This window comes from Agelaius phoeniceus, chromosome 20 (assembly GCF_051311805.1).
Source record: "Agelaius phoeniceus isolate bAgePho1 chromosome 20, bAgePho1.hap1, whole genome shotgun sequence".
Lineage (NCBI taxonomy): Eukaryota > Metazoa > Chordata > Aves > Passeriformes > Icteridae > Agelaius > Agelaius phoeniceus.
In genome coordinates this window covers 6080531-6093085 of record NC_135284.1, presented here as the reverse complement: position 1 = coordinate 6093085, position 12555 = coordinate 6080531, and the positions used below count along the sequence as shown (strand labels likewise).

At 49.3% G+C, this 12555-nt stretch overlaps 1 protein-coding gene across 1 annotated transcript; it reads right to left on the bottom strand.

The window, feature by feature from the left end:
* Positions 1 to 2319: 2319 nt before the first annotated feature.
* RHBDD2 (rhomboid domain containing 2) lies at positions 2320 to 9844 on the bottom strand. The gene is made up of 4 exons (XM_054646971.2): positions 9655 to 9844; positions 7652 to 8053; positions 6834 to 6984; positions 2320 to 4672 (listed from the first exon to the last, which is right to left on the bottom strand). The coding sequence occupies exons 1-4, from the start codon at positions 9788 to 9790 to the stop codon at positions 4282 to 4284; spliced, it is 1080 nt and encodes a 359-aa protein (XP_054502946.2). The 5' UTR covers positions 9791 to 9844; the 3' UTR covers positions 2320 to 4281.
* Between the last annotated feature and the right edge of the window lie 2711 nt (positions 9845 to 12555).

The following is a 12555-nucleotide window of genomic DNA, read 5'->3' as shown; positions in this document are numbered from 1 at the left end:
ACAGCAGCTTTGGGACTGACCCCATGGAAGCTCCCTGGGGTGGCTGGTCTGTGACCATCCCCCGTGGGGTGAATGGAAATGGGTTAAAGATCCCAGTGGCCCTGTGGGAATGGCAGGACTGAGCAGGTCCATGGCTGGGGTCATCCCATCAGGTGCCCAGACTGGCATTATGGCACAGCCTGTCCCATTCTGTCCCCACAGGAAAGGGACTGGGGGCTCATCACACCCAGCCCAAACCCCCCAGGGACAAGCAGCAGAGTCCTGCAGCCCACAGAGTCCTCTTTGGTCAGTGCTTTGTCTCTCTGCTTATTTCTCCCATCTCTCCTCTCTTCCCAGCACAGTTTGAGGCTGAACTTTTGGCCACAGAACCCTCCCAGTGGCAGCCAACAGGGGACATCATGGGACAGCCATGGAGGTGGTGTTTGGCAGTGTCCTGGCCCTGGCACAGGGAACCTGGCCCCCAGTCAGGATGTCTGCATGGGTGTGCTTGGCCAAAAGTTAATGGCAGGAAAGCAAACACAGACCCATTTTCCTGCCAGCATCAATGTCACCTGCCAGGCCTCCCCACTTTGTGGGTCCCCTCTCACTTCTGCATGGGGCAGCAATGGAGGTGCAAGTCAGTTCTGCTTTCCTCATGTATCCCTGACTCCTTTTCCCTTGCACCATGCAGAGGGGATGGACTTGGACTTCCAGAGCATCCCTCCCATAGCAGGACAGCTACTCCAAGAACAGGGAACAGCTGGCTCTGCTGCCAGCACTGTCCCCAGACTGTCCCTCTGCAGCAACCCTCTGAGGACATGGGGGCAACCCACGGGGATTTCTGGACTCTCTGCACACCCTGTGGTCACACAGAGTCCTGGCATGGGCAGTTTTACTAGGAATGAGCCAGAGGCACAGAATAACAACCTCCAGGGACAGCACGTTCCCAGGGCAGTCACCCCAGGGGCAGCCATCCCAGGCTGAACTGGGTGGTTATTGATTTTTTTTCTTCTTTTTAAATTTTCTTTCCTGCTTTAGGAACTTCAATTCTCTGTCTCCCCACCAAGGAAATGAGTGGGTACTGCAATGTGTGATGAGTAACATTACTGTGAGCTGAGATAGGCAGATGCCAAAGCCCAGTGAGCTGATGACTTTTACCTCCCTCTCTTCAAATTTAAATCCCCTTCTCAGCCTTAGACACGTTGGCAAATTCTCATCCCAACCTGCTTCCTCTCTCTCAGCAACGTCACTTCCCTGGGTGATGAGTTCTGAATTCACACCCAGCCCTGAGGAACTGGGACTTGTTGGACTCCACTGCCCAAGAGCATCTCACTGTGGAATGGATGCCCTCAGGAAAGCAGGGAACAGAGAAGAAATCTCCACAAACACCCAACTGAAGGGCACTGAAGACAGGTCCAACACATTGCACATGACCAGGAGGTGCAGCTGGACTCTGAACACTCCTTGGGGACATGGTGGAAGCTGTAGAAATCAGAGAGACCAAGTGATCTGCCACAGTCACCGAGAAGCTCCCGAAATATCTGGCAGCAGAAAGAAAATAAATCCAAACTCAGGTTTTGTGCTCAGTCCTGCCCTCAGGGCTCACCTGGAAGGCTGTGGCAGTTGTCTTGTCCCAGCACAGAAAGGTTCATGGCTGGGACCTGCTCCTTCCCTCCTGGAGGGAGGTTTGCACCACCTGGGACTGGGGTGGCGACTCTTACAGGGCTTCCTGGCAATAAAGCCGGGAACTGCTCCCTGGAAACACATCCCTGGGACAGCTCTGCGGGGAGAGCGACTCCCTCACCGCATCACTGATGGAGTGGACAAGGAAAAGCACCGGGATTCCAGCGATTCCAGCGTGCAGTACCGGCTGTCCCCAGCGCTCGTCCTCACTGCGCGTCCTAAGCCACCGGCCTGACACTGCTGAGCCCGTCCTGCCCCACTGATCCCACCCCAGGGATCCCACCCCACTGATCCCACCCCCCGATCCTGCCCCACAGATGCCGCCCCAATGATCTCACCCCACTGATCTCACCCCACTGATCCCACCCCAGGGATCCCATCTCACTGATCCCATCCCACAGACTCTACCCCACAGATCCCATCTCACAGATCCCACCCCACTGATCCCATCCCACAACAGATCCCACTCCAGGGATCCCATCCCACCCCATAGATCCCGCCTCACTGATCCCACCCCGCTGATCCCATCCCACAGATCCCACCCCACAGACTCCATCCTCCTGATCCCATCCCACTGATCCCGCCCCACAGATCTCGCCCCACCCATCCCCCAGAGGGACAGCTCCAGCTCCCCACTTATAAACACACCCAGAGAAAACCAGTCCATCTTTCAGATTCTATTTCAAGTTCACAGTCTGGAGACACACAACATTTGTGATTGCTATTGATCCTCATCAGCCTTCTGGAAAAAAATCAGTGGTAAAATTCCTCAGTTTACAGGCAAGGATTTCACAAGGAGGAAAAATCAAGGCACTAACAGGAGTGGAGTGTCAACATTTCAATGTTATCTCTAGCACTTCTTTCCTGGTATTAAAAACATGCTTTTAAATTCCAAACAAGCTCCTTATCCTGCTCTTGCTCCACACTAAAAGTATAACAATGCAATTGCTGTCAGCAGGAAAAAGAGAACCATGAAATCAAGTCCACTTGTGATCCCACAGAGGAAATAATCAGGTATGAAACAGAGTTGTTCCCCAACTCCAAGTTGGTTCCCAAGTTGCTGCTGAAAGCCCTGCCTGGGTGCTCACCTTCACAAGAAGAGCTTCTTACTCATGTCTTACTCCTGTGAGGTGCAAGTTCTCAGCACTGACTTTGGTCTCCTCCCAAAGGAAGCCCTGGCATCCCAGATGGGACCATGGCAGTGACTCCAGAGGGGCTGCTGGAGAAGTAAAGCAGCTGGATGGCAACTCAGGGTTTGTTCTTACCCTGATGATGGAAAAATCAAAGAGGCAGGGATGTGGTTTGGAATGTGCCAGAACTCAGCCTCTGGCCAGGCTCAGTGAGAGCAGGGAGGAGCCCTGAGGCTGTTGAGTTTCTGGGGATGGGTGAGGCACTGCAAGAGCATCTCCAAGAGCAGGAATGGCACTTTGTGCTTCATGGAGCACTTTTTTATGGAGCACAGCAAAACTCCAAGGAGAGTCAAGGGCAGTTGTTGAGATCTTGGCAGATTTACAGACACAGAGACAGCAGATTCCTCCTGGGCACTGTACAGTGAGCTACACAGCTGGGAGTAAAGCTCAAATCCCAGCAACTCCTTCATTATAGCCTCAGGCAGCAAACAGTGAATCCTATTGTAAATCCCTGGCTGAAAACTCCCCTCTCCCACACACCTGCCCACCAGCTCTGAAAAAAACAGAGAGATTGTGCTAATATTGGTGGGTGAGATTTCTGAAGCTGAGCAGTGTGAACACCCCCAACAGCACTGCTACATTCCACTTAATTCTTCTAACCCATTGTTAAGGTCCCTCCCAGCTCTTTGGATTTATAAATATTTGCTCCACAAAGGGCCAAAATCCCTTATTGAAAAGTGTCTCACTACTTCACAGGCATTTGAGGCTGCCAAGTGCTGGTGATACAGGCTGAGCTGGTGCAATGCTCTCAGAAAATGAAGGCAATCCATTGATGCAGGCACAGGACCTTCAGCATTTCAGAGCTGTGTTTTGGGGCAGAAGAAGGTACTCTGTATTCTATCCTCCTGCCCCAGGCTGGTGTAACAAGCCCCCTTCAAGGCACTCTCTTAAGAGGATAAGTCACCAGTAGAACAGACATTGTCCTCCTCCATTTAATTTTAAGTTACAAACTAAGGCTCATGTGATTCTCACTCTTTTGGGTTCTAGCTACATCAAACCTGTAAAAAAGACAGGAATGTAAATGGGAAGTGCTTATTGCTGCAGCTTAGTTAAAGCCCAGATTTGCTCAGTGTTTTGCCACTGAGGTTCCTGCCTTGGCCTGGGTACCTGGTGCACTGGAACTCCAGTGGACTTGTGGAAAAAGGCAGCTGCTAAATGCAGCAAAGAAAAGACATAAAAAGGACGAGAAGTTCACTGAGGTGATACAGTTCCCATCCTCCAGCCACATCAAAAAGTAAAAAAAAAACCAACAAAATTATAAAGGGAATATTCAAGTAGACTGTGCCAGGGAACAGGGAAATGCAGGGGAATGGCCTTCACTGGAGCTACCAACACTCACCCAGACACAGCACAGATCCCAACAAAGCACTGCTGTGCCAGCCTCACAGAGCACTCCTGCCCTGTGTGAGTCCTGCTGCTCTCTGGAGGATCAGTACACCTGCACTCTGGTAAATTCAGCTGGAACAGGGCCCACTGGGGCTGCTGGGTACCCTGGTGCTTGCTGAAGGCCCATGGCTGTGGGTGGCTGTGGCTGAGCTGGGCACACACGCTGTGGGACAGAGAATTTGCCCAGCTGGCAGCACTGTCCTGGTGAGGCTCCAGCCTGGGCCTGCCCAGGGCACTCTCCAAAGGCACCTCTGGCTTGGCAGTGGGCAGAGCTGAGGCTGTGTCCTGCAGCAGGGCCATGCTGAGGTGCATGCTGTCCCAGAGCCTGGCTGTGATGAAAGCTCTGGCCCTGAGCACTGGGGTGAGCAGGAAGAGCCAGAGGCGATGGGCAGTGGTAGCTCTGGGTGGGGTAAGTGCCAGGCACGGCTTTAATCCTGGGCAGGAAGAAAACAGAAAGTTACACTGTGCTCAGAACTGCCATTGCCTAATTAGTGCTGGAAATGCCCTGGGGGCAGATTTCCTCCCGACCAGCGCTCAGAGAGGTCACTGCAACCCATCAGAGGGATTCACTACAACAGAAGCCCTTATTATAAGCAGCACTTGAGTAAAAAATGGCTTTAGTGGCCTCCCAGGACAGCTGTTCCCAGTCCCAACCCACTCTCACTCCACACCCACTGAAGGAGCCTGGCTCTTGGCCTCAGACTCTTTGTGCAAGGAATACACAAAGCCAAATTTCAACATGCTTTGAGATTCCTGTGCACATCCTCCCTGCCCTGTGAGTGACACATCTGCCAAGTCATTAATCAGGAGAAGTTACAGCTGCCAAGTGTTATTTATCAAGAAAACACAAAAGGCCTTTGGTGCGAGTAAGAACCCAGAGTATAGAGCAAAGGGAAAAAAAAAAAAAAAAAGGAAGGAAGAAAGAAAGAGTTAGAAATAAAAGAGAGAGTTAGAAATAAAATTAATCATTCAGAAGCAAGGGCTAGGAAGGGTTTGCCAGCAGAAGGCATGACTCATCCTGCCAAAACCCATCAGGAGAGAGGCAATCTGCCTGCAAGCCTCAGCCTCTGGGACTTCAGGAGTGCTGCTCAGCCCACGCACATGAGGATGAGAGCTGAGAATCCAGGCAATATTCATGAAGCCATGGGTGCCAAGTTCCCAGCAAGAAGAAGAGACTGGCTCATGCTGGGATTTTCAGGCTTGGAGATTTCTTTTTAATTATTTCAGGTGTGGGTTTGAGTTTGGATTTTTATTTGTGGACATAAACATGATGCCAAGGCCTGGACTTCAAAGAAATATTTCCTGTCTTGCAGCCATTTAATGCCTGAACTTTATGAAAATTTAAGATTAAAACAAATCCCAAACTATTAAGAGCTCTTGCTTGGAATAATCATCAAAATAATAAAAATTAAACTCCAGAAGCATTTACAGAAGTTGTATCTAAGACACAGACATGCAAATTCAGCTGCAGCAGTGGAAGCATCCTAGAAACACCTTCCCACGCCCTGTTTGATAGTCAAATGTTCATGTAAATACCTTTGTGTCACAACAGCCTGTGTCACCTCACCAAAGGAGGCAGGTTCAGACACTGAGGTGCTGTGCACAGCAGGATGGCACTGGTGCTGACACAGGCTCAGCACAGAACCAGGCTCCCTCTCCTCCCAAAAGCTGCACTTGCACAGGAGGGAGAGAGGGAAAACAAATTCTGGGTCTCTCTGGCCTCCCCTGCAAGCACTCACACGTTTTGAACGTCCTGATGGAACTGGGGGACACTCCTGCTGCAGGCAAGGGTTGCTTTTATGGTTTCCCATGGGTGAGGGCAGTGCAAACACCTGGGAATGCTTCCACTTCAAATAAAACTTTACAGCAAGCTGATGGCTTAAACAATACATAAAATGTAACCCTGACTAGAAAACTATTTTTCCTCTGTGAAACTGAAAGGATACCTTAGAATAGGTAAATATTTGACCTGCATTTTGAAACTTTTTAGAGTACAAGTGAATTCTCATGGTTTGTATTAAACTTAAAACCTTTCCTGCATGTCAGCTCTGGGCCCCAAGGTTTCTTTTCTGTAAAGCAACATTGCCTTGACACTGAAAACCTGCTGAAAGGTTAAAAGACACCAAAAGGTCTGCACTGAACTTTATAAGTGCCATCCTTAATTTACAAAGCTCTGGTCCTAAGTAGGATTGGACACAACTCACTTCACAGCATTCCTGGCAGGAAAGGTGGGGCAGATAAAGATAAGGATCATGGCCCAGGGAGCCATATATAGCCAGGAACAATTGCCTAAAGCTGGGGCAGAGTTACACAACTTAGCTCTCCTGTCAGCCAGAGCTGCAATATTCCCATGTGTACACGCTGCCCTTGCAGCAAAGGAGAGGTCTACAACCTCCATTTAAAGATCTGGTTAATGTGTGGTGATTCATCAGTCACACCAATGTCACCAGTGTAACATCACTGGGTGACTCTGCTGCCCATGGCACCCACTCTGTGAACAGGAGAGGTACAATACAGCTTTTAGAGAGGATTTAAGGCCTCTGCTCACACCTCAAAATTCCCCTACAAATGTTTCACAGGAACTCCTGTACTTACATGCTGTTTCCAGAGGCTCTTCTCTCTGCTAAGGACCCTGGGATGTATTTCAGCCCTGGTATCCTCTTCAGCAGAGTGAAAGGGAAGACCCAGTCCAACTTAGAGCCCACAGACTCTGGAAAATCCAAGCAGAAACAGTAGCCAAGACCATCTGAAATCAGGAGCTTGTTAAGGAGAGCTGAGGACAACACACTCATTTCTGACACAGCCACACAGAGCCCCCTCTGTTCCCAAACCACTTCCTCTGGGGAATTCTCCCTGCTCTAACCAGCAGCACCTTCAGAGACCATCACCCTCCTCAGCTCCACCTTCTCTGCAGGCACTGAGAGGGGCAGGGGGAGTGAAACACAAATGCAGAATGGGAGGGGATGAGCATGAGAAAAGCCAGTGAGGGTTAGGTGCAGTGAGAGTGAAACACAAATGTAGAGTGGGATGGGATGAGAAAAGCCAGTGAGGGTTAAGGGCAGTGTGAGGTGGAACACAAATGCAGAATGGGATGAGCATGAGAAAAGCCAGTGAAGGTTAAGGGCAGTGTGAGTGAAACACAAATGTAGAGTGGGATGAGCATGAGAAAAGCCAGTGAGGGTTAAGGGCATTGTGAGGTGGAACACAAATGTAGAGTGGGATGAGCATGAGAAAAGCCAGTGAGGGTTAGGGGCATTGTGAGGTGGAACACAAATGCAGAATGGGATGAGCATGAGAAAAGCCAGTGAGGGTTCAGTGCAGGGCAAGAGTCCAGGGAAAGCCAGCAGTGAGAACTACAGCACTTCCCACCAGGATCTCACTCTGGCCCAGGGCTTCCCACTCAGAAAGGATACAGGCTTCCCCAACCAGGAGCCCACACAGGTTCCCCAGGAGGGAAGAGTGAGGGACAAACCACGCCAGGCAGAGCCCAAGCCACGGCACCAGCAGCACAGGAACTCTGCAGCCCAAAAGCAGAGTCCTCTTCATGCGTGAGCGGGTGGTGGAGACCCCCAGCATGGCAAAAGACACGGGCATGAACCCCTTGGCATCTCCCACTTCCAGCAGCCTGGAGACAAGGGGCTGGAGGAAGAGGTAGAGGAGGGCAGAGAGCACAGAGAAAGCGGCAGTGAGGATGCAGTGCTTCACTGTGCCCACGTTCTTCTCAAAGCTGCCAGCAAAGTACCAGATGATAACAGCCCCACAGGCCAGGGAGATCAGGTCCTCGTAGATGAAGATGTAGGTGATCAACCTGTGAACTGAGCACAGCAGCACCTCAGACAGGCACAGACAGCACTGGGGCTGCTAGAAAACAATTACAGGCTTGAGCAGAGGGGGAGTGAGCCCGTGGGATTAATTAAGAGCTTTCATTTCTATCCTGGTGGAGAAAAGAAGGAACCTGAGGCCTTTAAAACCAGGCATAAATAACAAGATAGAGTGGAAAAAGTGCTATCTTGGGTGTCACAAACATATGGGCTGGCTCTTGCTGCTTCCTGGGAAGCTGCCTGGAAAAAAGCAACAGCATCTGTAGTAAATTTCAGTCCCATTAAAAGAGAAGGCAAGAGACATAAAAATAACTGTTACAGTACTGATGATTTTGGCAAAAAGATAAACACTTCTTAAATTGCTGGCAGGCTGATTTTCACCACCAAAAATGTCTGGTGTCACCATGATATTTTCTGAAAAATCCTCTTTGCCCAGGATTTTCTCCTGAGAAGCTGAGAAGCCTCAGAAAAGAATGAAAACAATAATTACCTGATTGCTTTGGAATGTGGCCTGGAGATCGTTTACCAATAGGTGCATCTTTGATTGGTTCCATGTGAATTGTTTTTAATTAATGACCAATCACAGCCAGCGGTGTTGGACTCTCTGAGTCAGTCATGAGGTTTTTATTATTCATTCTTGTTAATGAATGAACATTTTTAGTATAGTTTTAGTATAGTATTCTATAATGTAATATATAATATGAGATTATAATATATAATAGAAAATATAATATATAATATAATAGAAAATATAATATTATATATTCTACAATACATATATTATATTATATATAACACAATAGAAAATATAATATAATATAACAATAAATCAGCCTTCTGAGAACTTGGAATCAGATTCTCATCTCTTCCCTCGTCCTGGGGACCCTCACCACAGCCTGGAGGTTATCACACCTCAGAAGTGCTTCTGGGTCCTCTGTTTAGGTGTTCCCCATGGCACATAGCAGGGATTGAGACACTCCACCTCCCTCCCATCAACCTCAGTTCCACAGCCAGAAAAACAGCAGTGAGAAACAAAACAACAGAGTGCAACCCCTGGGGACACGTGAGGAGATGGCGGAATCACCCATCAGCTCAGAGCCCTGGACTGATACAGGAAATCACTGCACGGGGGTAAGCTGGAACACAGGAATTAAAAGTGTGATAAAAATCATTCTGGGAATACCAGAGGGACTGAGAAATGCAAATCCCTCAAGCTCCCAGTAGTGTTATCCCCTGGGCTGATTGTCAAAGGACAGAGATGAGGGTGTGGAGGAGCAGCTGGACATCGAGGGACTGAGATGGGTGCCCAGCAGGCTCGGGACAGGCCAGGGGAAGCGCACGGAGAGCGGGAAGGGACACGGACAGGGAGAGAGGGAAGAAAAGGGACACGGAGAGAGGAACGGGGGGGAGCAGCGGACTCGGAGACGGGCTTGAGGAAATGCACAGAAATGGGGGCTGGGGGGTACCACGGCGTCCAGGGCAGGACAAGGAGAGGCTGGAGAGAGGGGACACAAAGGGATTTGGGGAAGGCGCGGAATGAGGCGGGCAGAGGGACCAAGGAGGCAGCGGCTGCGCCCGCCGGCGGCCCCGCTCACCTTCCCCGTCCTGCAGGGCTGCGGGGCGCAGCGCGGCGGCGAGGGGGACACCCCTCAGCAGCCCGGGCGCGGAGGCTCCGACCGACAGCAGCACCGTGAGGGCGGCGGCGGCCGGCGGGGCCGAGGGCGCCGCCATTGCTGCCCCGCGCGCCCGCCGCTTCCGGGCGCCGCCGGAAGGCCTGGCCGTTACCAAGGCAACAGGAGGCGCCGTGCGGTCGTTACCATGGTGACGGGGGTATTTCTCGCTTTCTCTATCTCCACCCCCTCATTTGAATTTTTATTTAATTATTGTTATCTTTTCCCTGTTCAGAAGGAGAAATATCGCAGCGAGAGGTTGAGGTCCGCTCAGGGCTGGGTTCTAGCCGGGTGTTCCCGCACTGTGCCCCAGGGTGTGGGAGGCCCATCCAAGCCACCACCCACTCCCCCGAGCCTCAGGGTCTGGCTGCTGGGGAGCAGAGAATCAATCAGCCTGGAAAAGATCTCTGGGATCATCGAGTCCAACCCGTGACTGATGAACATCACCATGTCAACTAGCCCAGAGCACCGTGTGCACATTCAGTGTCCCCACCTCCAGGGATGGGGACACCACCACTACCCTGGGCAGCCCCCTCCAATGTCTAATCACCCCTTCTGTGAAGGAATTCCTCCTCATATTCAGCCTGAACCTGCTGTGATGCAGCTTATGACTAAATCCTCTCACCCTGTCCCTTGGAGCAGAGCCCAACCCCCACTTGGCTACAACCTCCTGTAAGATAATTGTAGAGCACAAGAAGGTCCTCTCTGTGAAAAATTTGTATTTTATGATTGGTTTTTTGCAAATATTAAAATGAATATTATATATGTTATATTAGAAAGTTATGCTGTTTTAAGTTTCTTAAGTAGTGTGTTAAATATAGTTTTAGGTTATAACATAATGTTAAAATAGAAACTATGCTATGTAAGATACTTTTTTTAAAGAAAGGACTCACAGCGAGATAGCAGCCACAGGACACCTAAATCTGTCAGAGAAAAAGAATTTATTGCTCCATTATCAGAAGAAATGAACTTCTTCCTACCTCACTCAGCCCTGTAGATGCAGTCAGGATTCAGAGGAAGAAGTTGACACTGACCAGACAGAATCCTGTGTTTGAATGTATGCATCATGTATGAGATGTATGAATATGCAACAGCCTCTTGCATTTAAGGGTCAATCCTCTGTTAACGTGGGTCCTTTTTTGGGCTTATTTTGCCCAGAAACAGGTCCAGACTGTCTGTAACTCTTTGTTTCTATTGTCTCATATTGTCCTAATTCAAATTGTCCAAATTATTATTACTCTAATTATATTGCTATTTTTATAACCACTTTATTACTATTAAACTTTTAAAATTTTAAAACCAAGTGATTTGCGTTTTTCACAAGAGTTTTCCCCAGCTCTGTTCCCTTCTCTGCTCCAGCCCCTTAATGTCCTTCCTGAACTGAGGGCCCCAGAACTGGACATGGGACTCAAAGGCTGAGTGTTTCCCTTCAGATGCAGAGGAACATCCACACCAGAGCTGCTCCTGCCATGCTCATACCAAAACCTGTGGCAGGTTTGTGTTGTCTGCCTTCAATTCCCCAGAATATTGGCTTCATCGTTTGGCCAGTTCTGGTCTGATCTAGGAGAGGAATCAGCAGCTCAAAAATGAAGATACCAAACTTCCTGCAAGTCTTGTGGACAAAAGGAGATGATGAAATGTGGGAAATAATAAAGGTAAGTTTGGCTGCTGCTGGTTGTGGGTGAGCTTTTGCCATCTTTCTGTTGTCTCAACCATGTAATGAGGATGATGCTCCAATAAAAGGAATGTACCCCAACAGTGCTGTCCTGTTTGTGATAAAAACCTCCAAACACAATGAAGTAGGGAGAACTTAATCTGATTCCAAAGCTTCCCCGTGATCATGACCATTAGCCAGCTTTATACCCAGTTAGAACAAACCACAGTTAGTGGTTCTTGAGCTTGTAGTTGGATATTGTGGATATTGTAGTAGGAAAAGAGTATATTTGCACAAAAGGAGAAAATTGTACATCCCACCTGGGTGTGTTCCTGTGCCACCTGCTCCAGGTGACCCTGCCTTGGCAGGGGGGTTGGAGTGGATGATTGCAGAGGTCACTTCTAACCCTCAGTGACCCTGTGAACTCTGCTTGTGGCTGCTGGTTCACAGAATCCCAGAAGGGTTTGGATTGGAAGGGACCTTAAAGAAGGATCAGAAGAAACCCACTGTCCACACCACCTCTGATTTTGCAACGTGGAGACGGATTTGAAGCAGCTGGGATCACTTCCAGCCAAGGGGAAAGAGCAGAGGGTAGAAGGGCTGATGTTTTTCCCGCATCTCAGCTTCAAAGTTTTTGGTTGGGACCATAGCACAGATCCATCAGCAGGCAGGCACAAAAGCCTGAAACTGTCTCTGAATTAATTCAATTTCCACATATGAGAAGCCTTCAGCCCCCGAGGAATGCACAAACACCAAGAGGCTCTACATCCCCCACATCCCCTGTCTAGGGAGCACTGTTTGGGATCTGCCCTAATCCCTTTGTGAGCTGCCAGGTTGGCACAGAAAGGCTCATGGAGCTGTAGAACGCATCATGGCTAGAGGAGATGAAGTTTCTCAAGGAGAAACCAAAAGACAGGCAGGGAGCTCAACCCCTTTTATTTTTCGGGGGTTTTTTTTCGTTTTTTTTTTTTCTTTAATTAATTATTCCAGTCACTGCTTGTTTTGCCCAAACTTATTTTTGGCTGTGGCAGTGGGATTTGCCTCCTGCTGCTAACGCCCAGGGGGGAAAGAAACAGCCCAACTTCTCTGTAAATCTGCTCAAAGCATTCAGCTGAAATCAGAGAAAATTCCTCGCTGCTGTTAAAATTTAAAAAACCAGGGTAAATCCTCAC

Bases quoted from the DNA above. Each gene is read 5' to 3' on its own strand.
- RHBDD2 (XM_054646971.2), bottom strand. From the start codon at position 9,790: ATGGCGGCGCCCTCGGCCCCGCCGGCCGCCGCCGCCCTCACGGTGCTG. The intron at 8,054-9,654 runs GTGAGCGGGGCC...TGCTGTGCTCAG, and splicing joins AGCCCTGCAGGACGGGGAAG to TTCACAGGTTGATCACCTAC. The intron at 6,985-7,651 runs GTATCCTTTCTG...TCCTGATTTCAG, and splicing joins GCTCCTGGTTGGGGAAGCCT to ATGGTCTTGGCTACTGTTTC.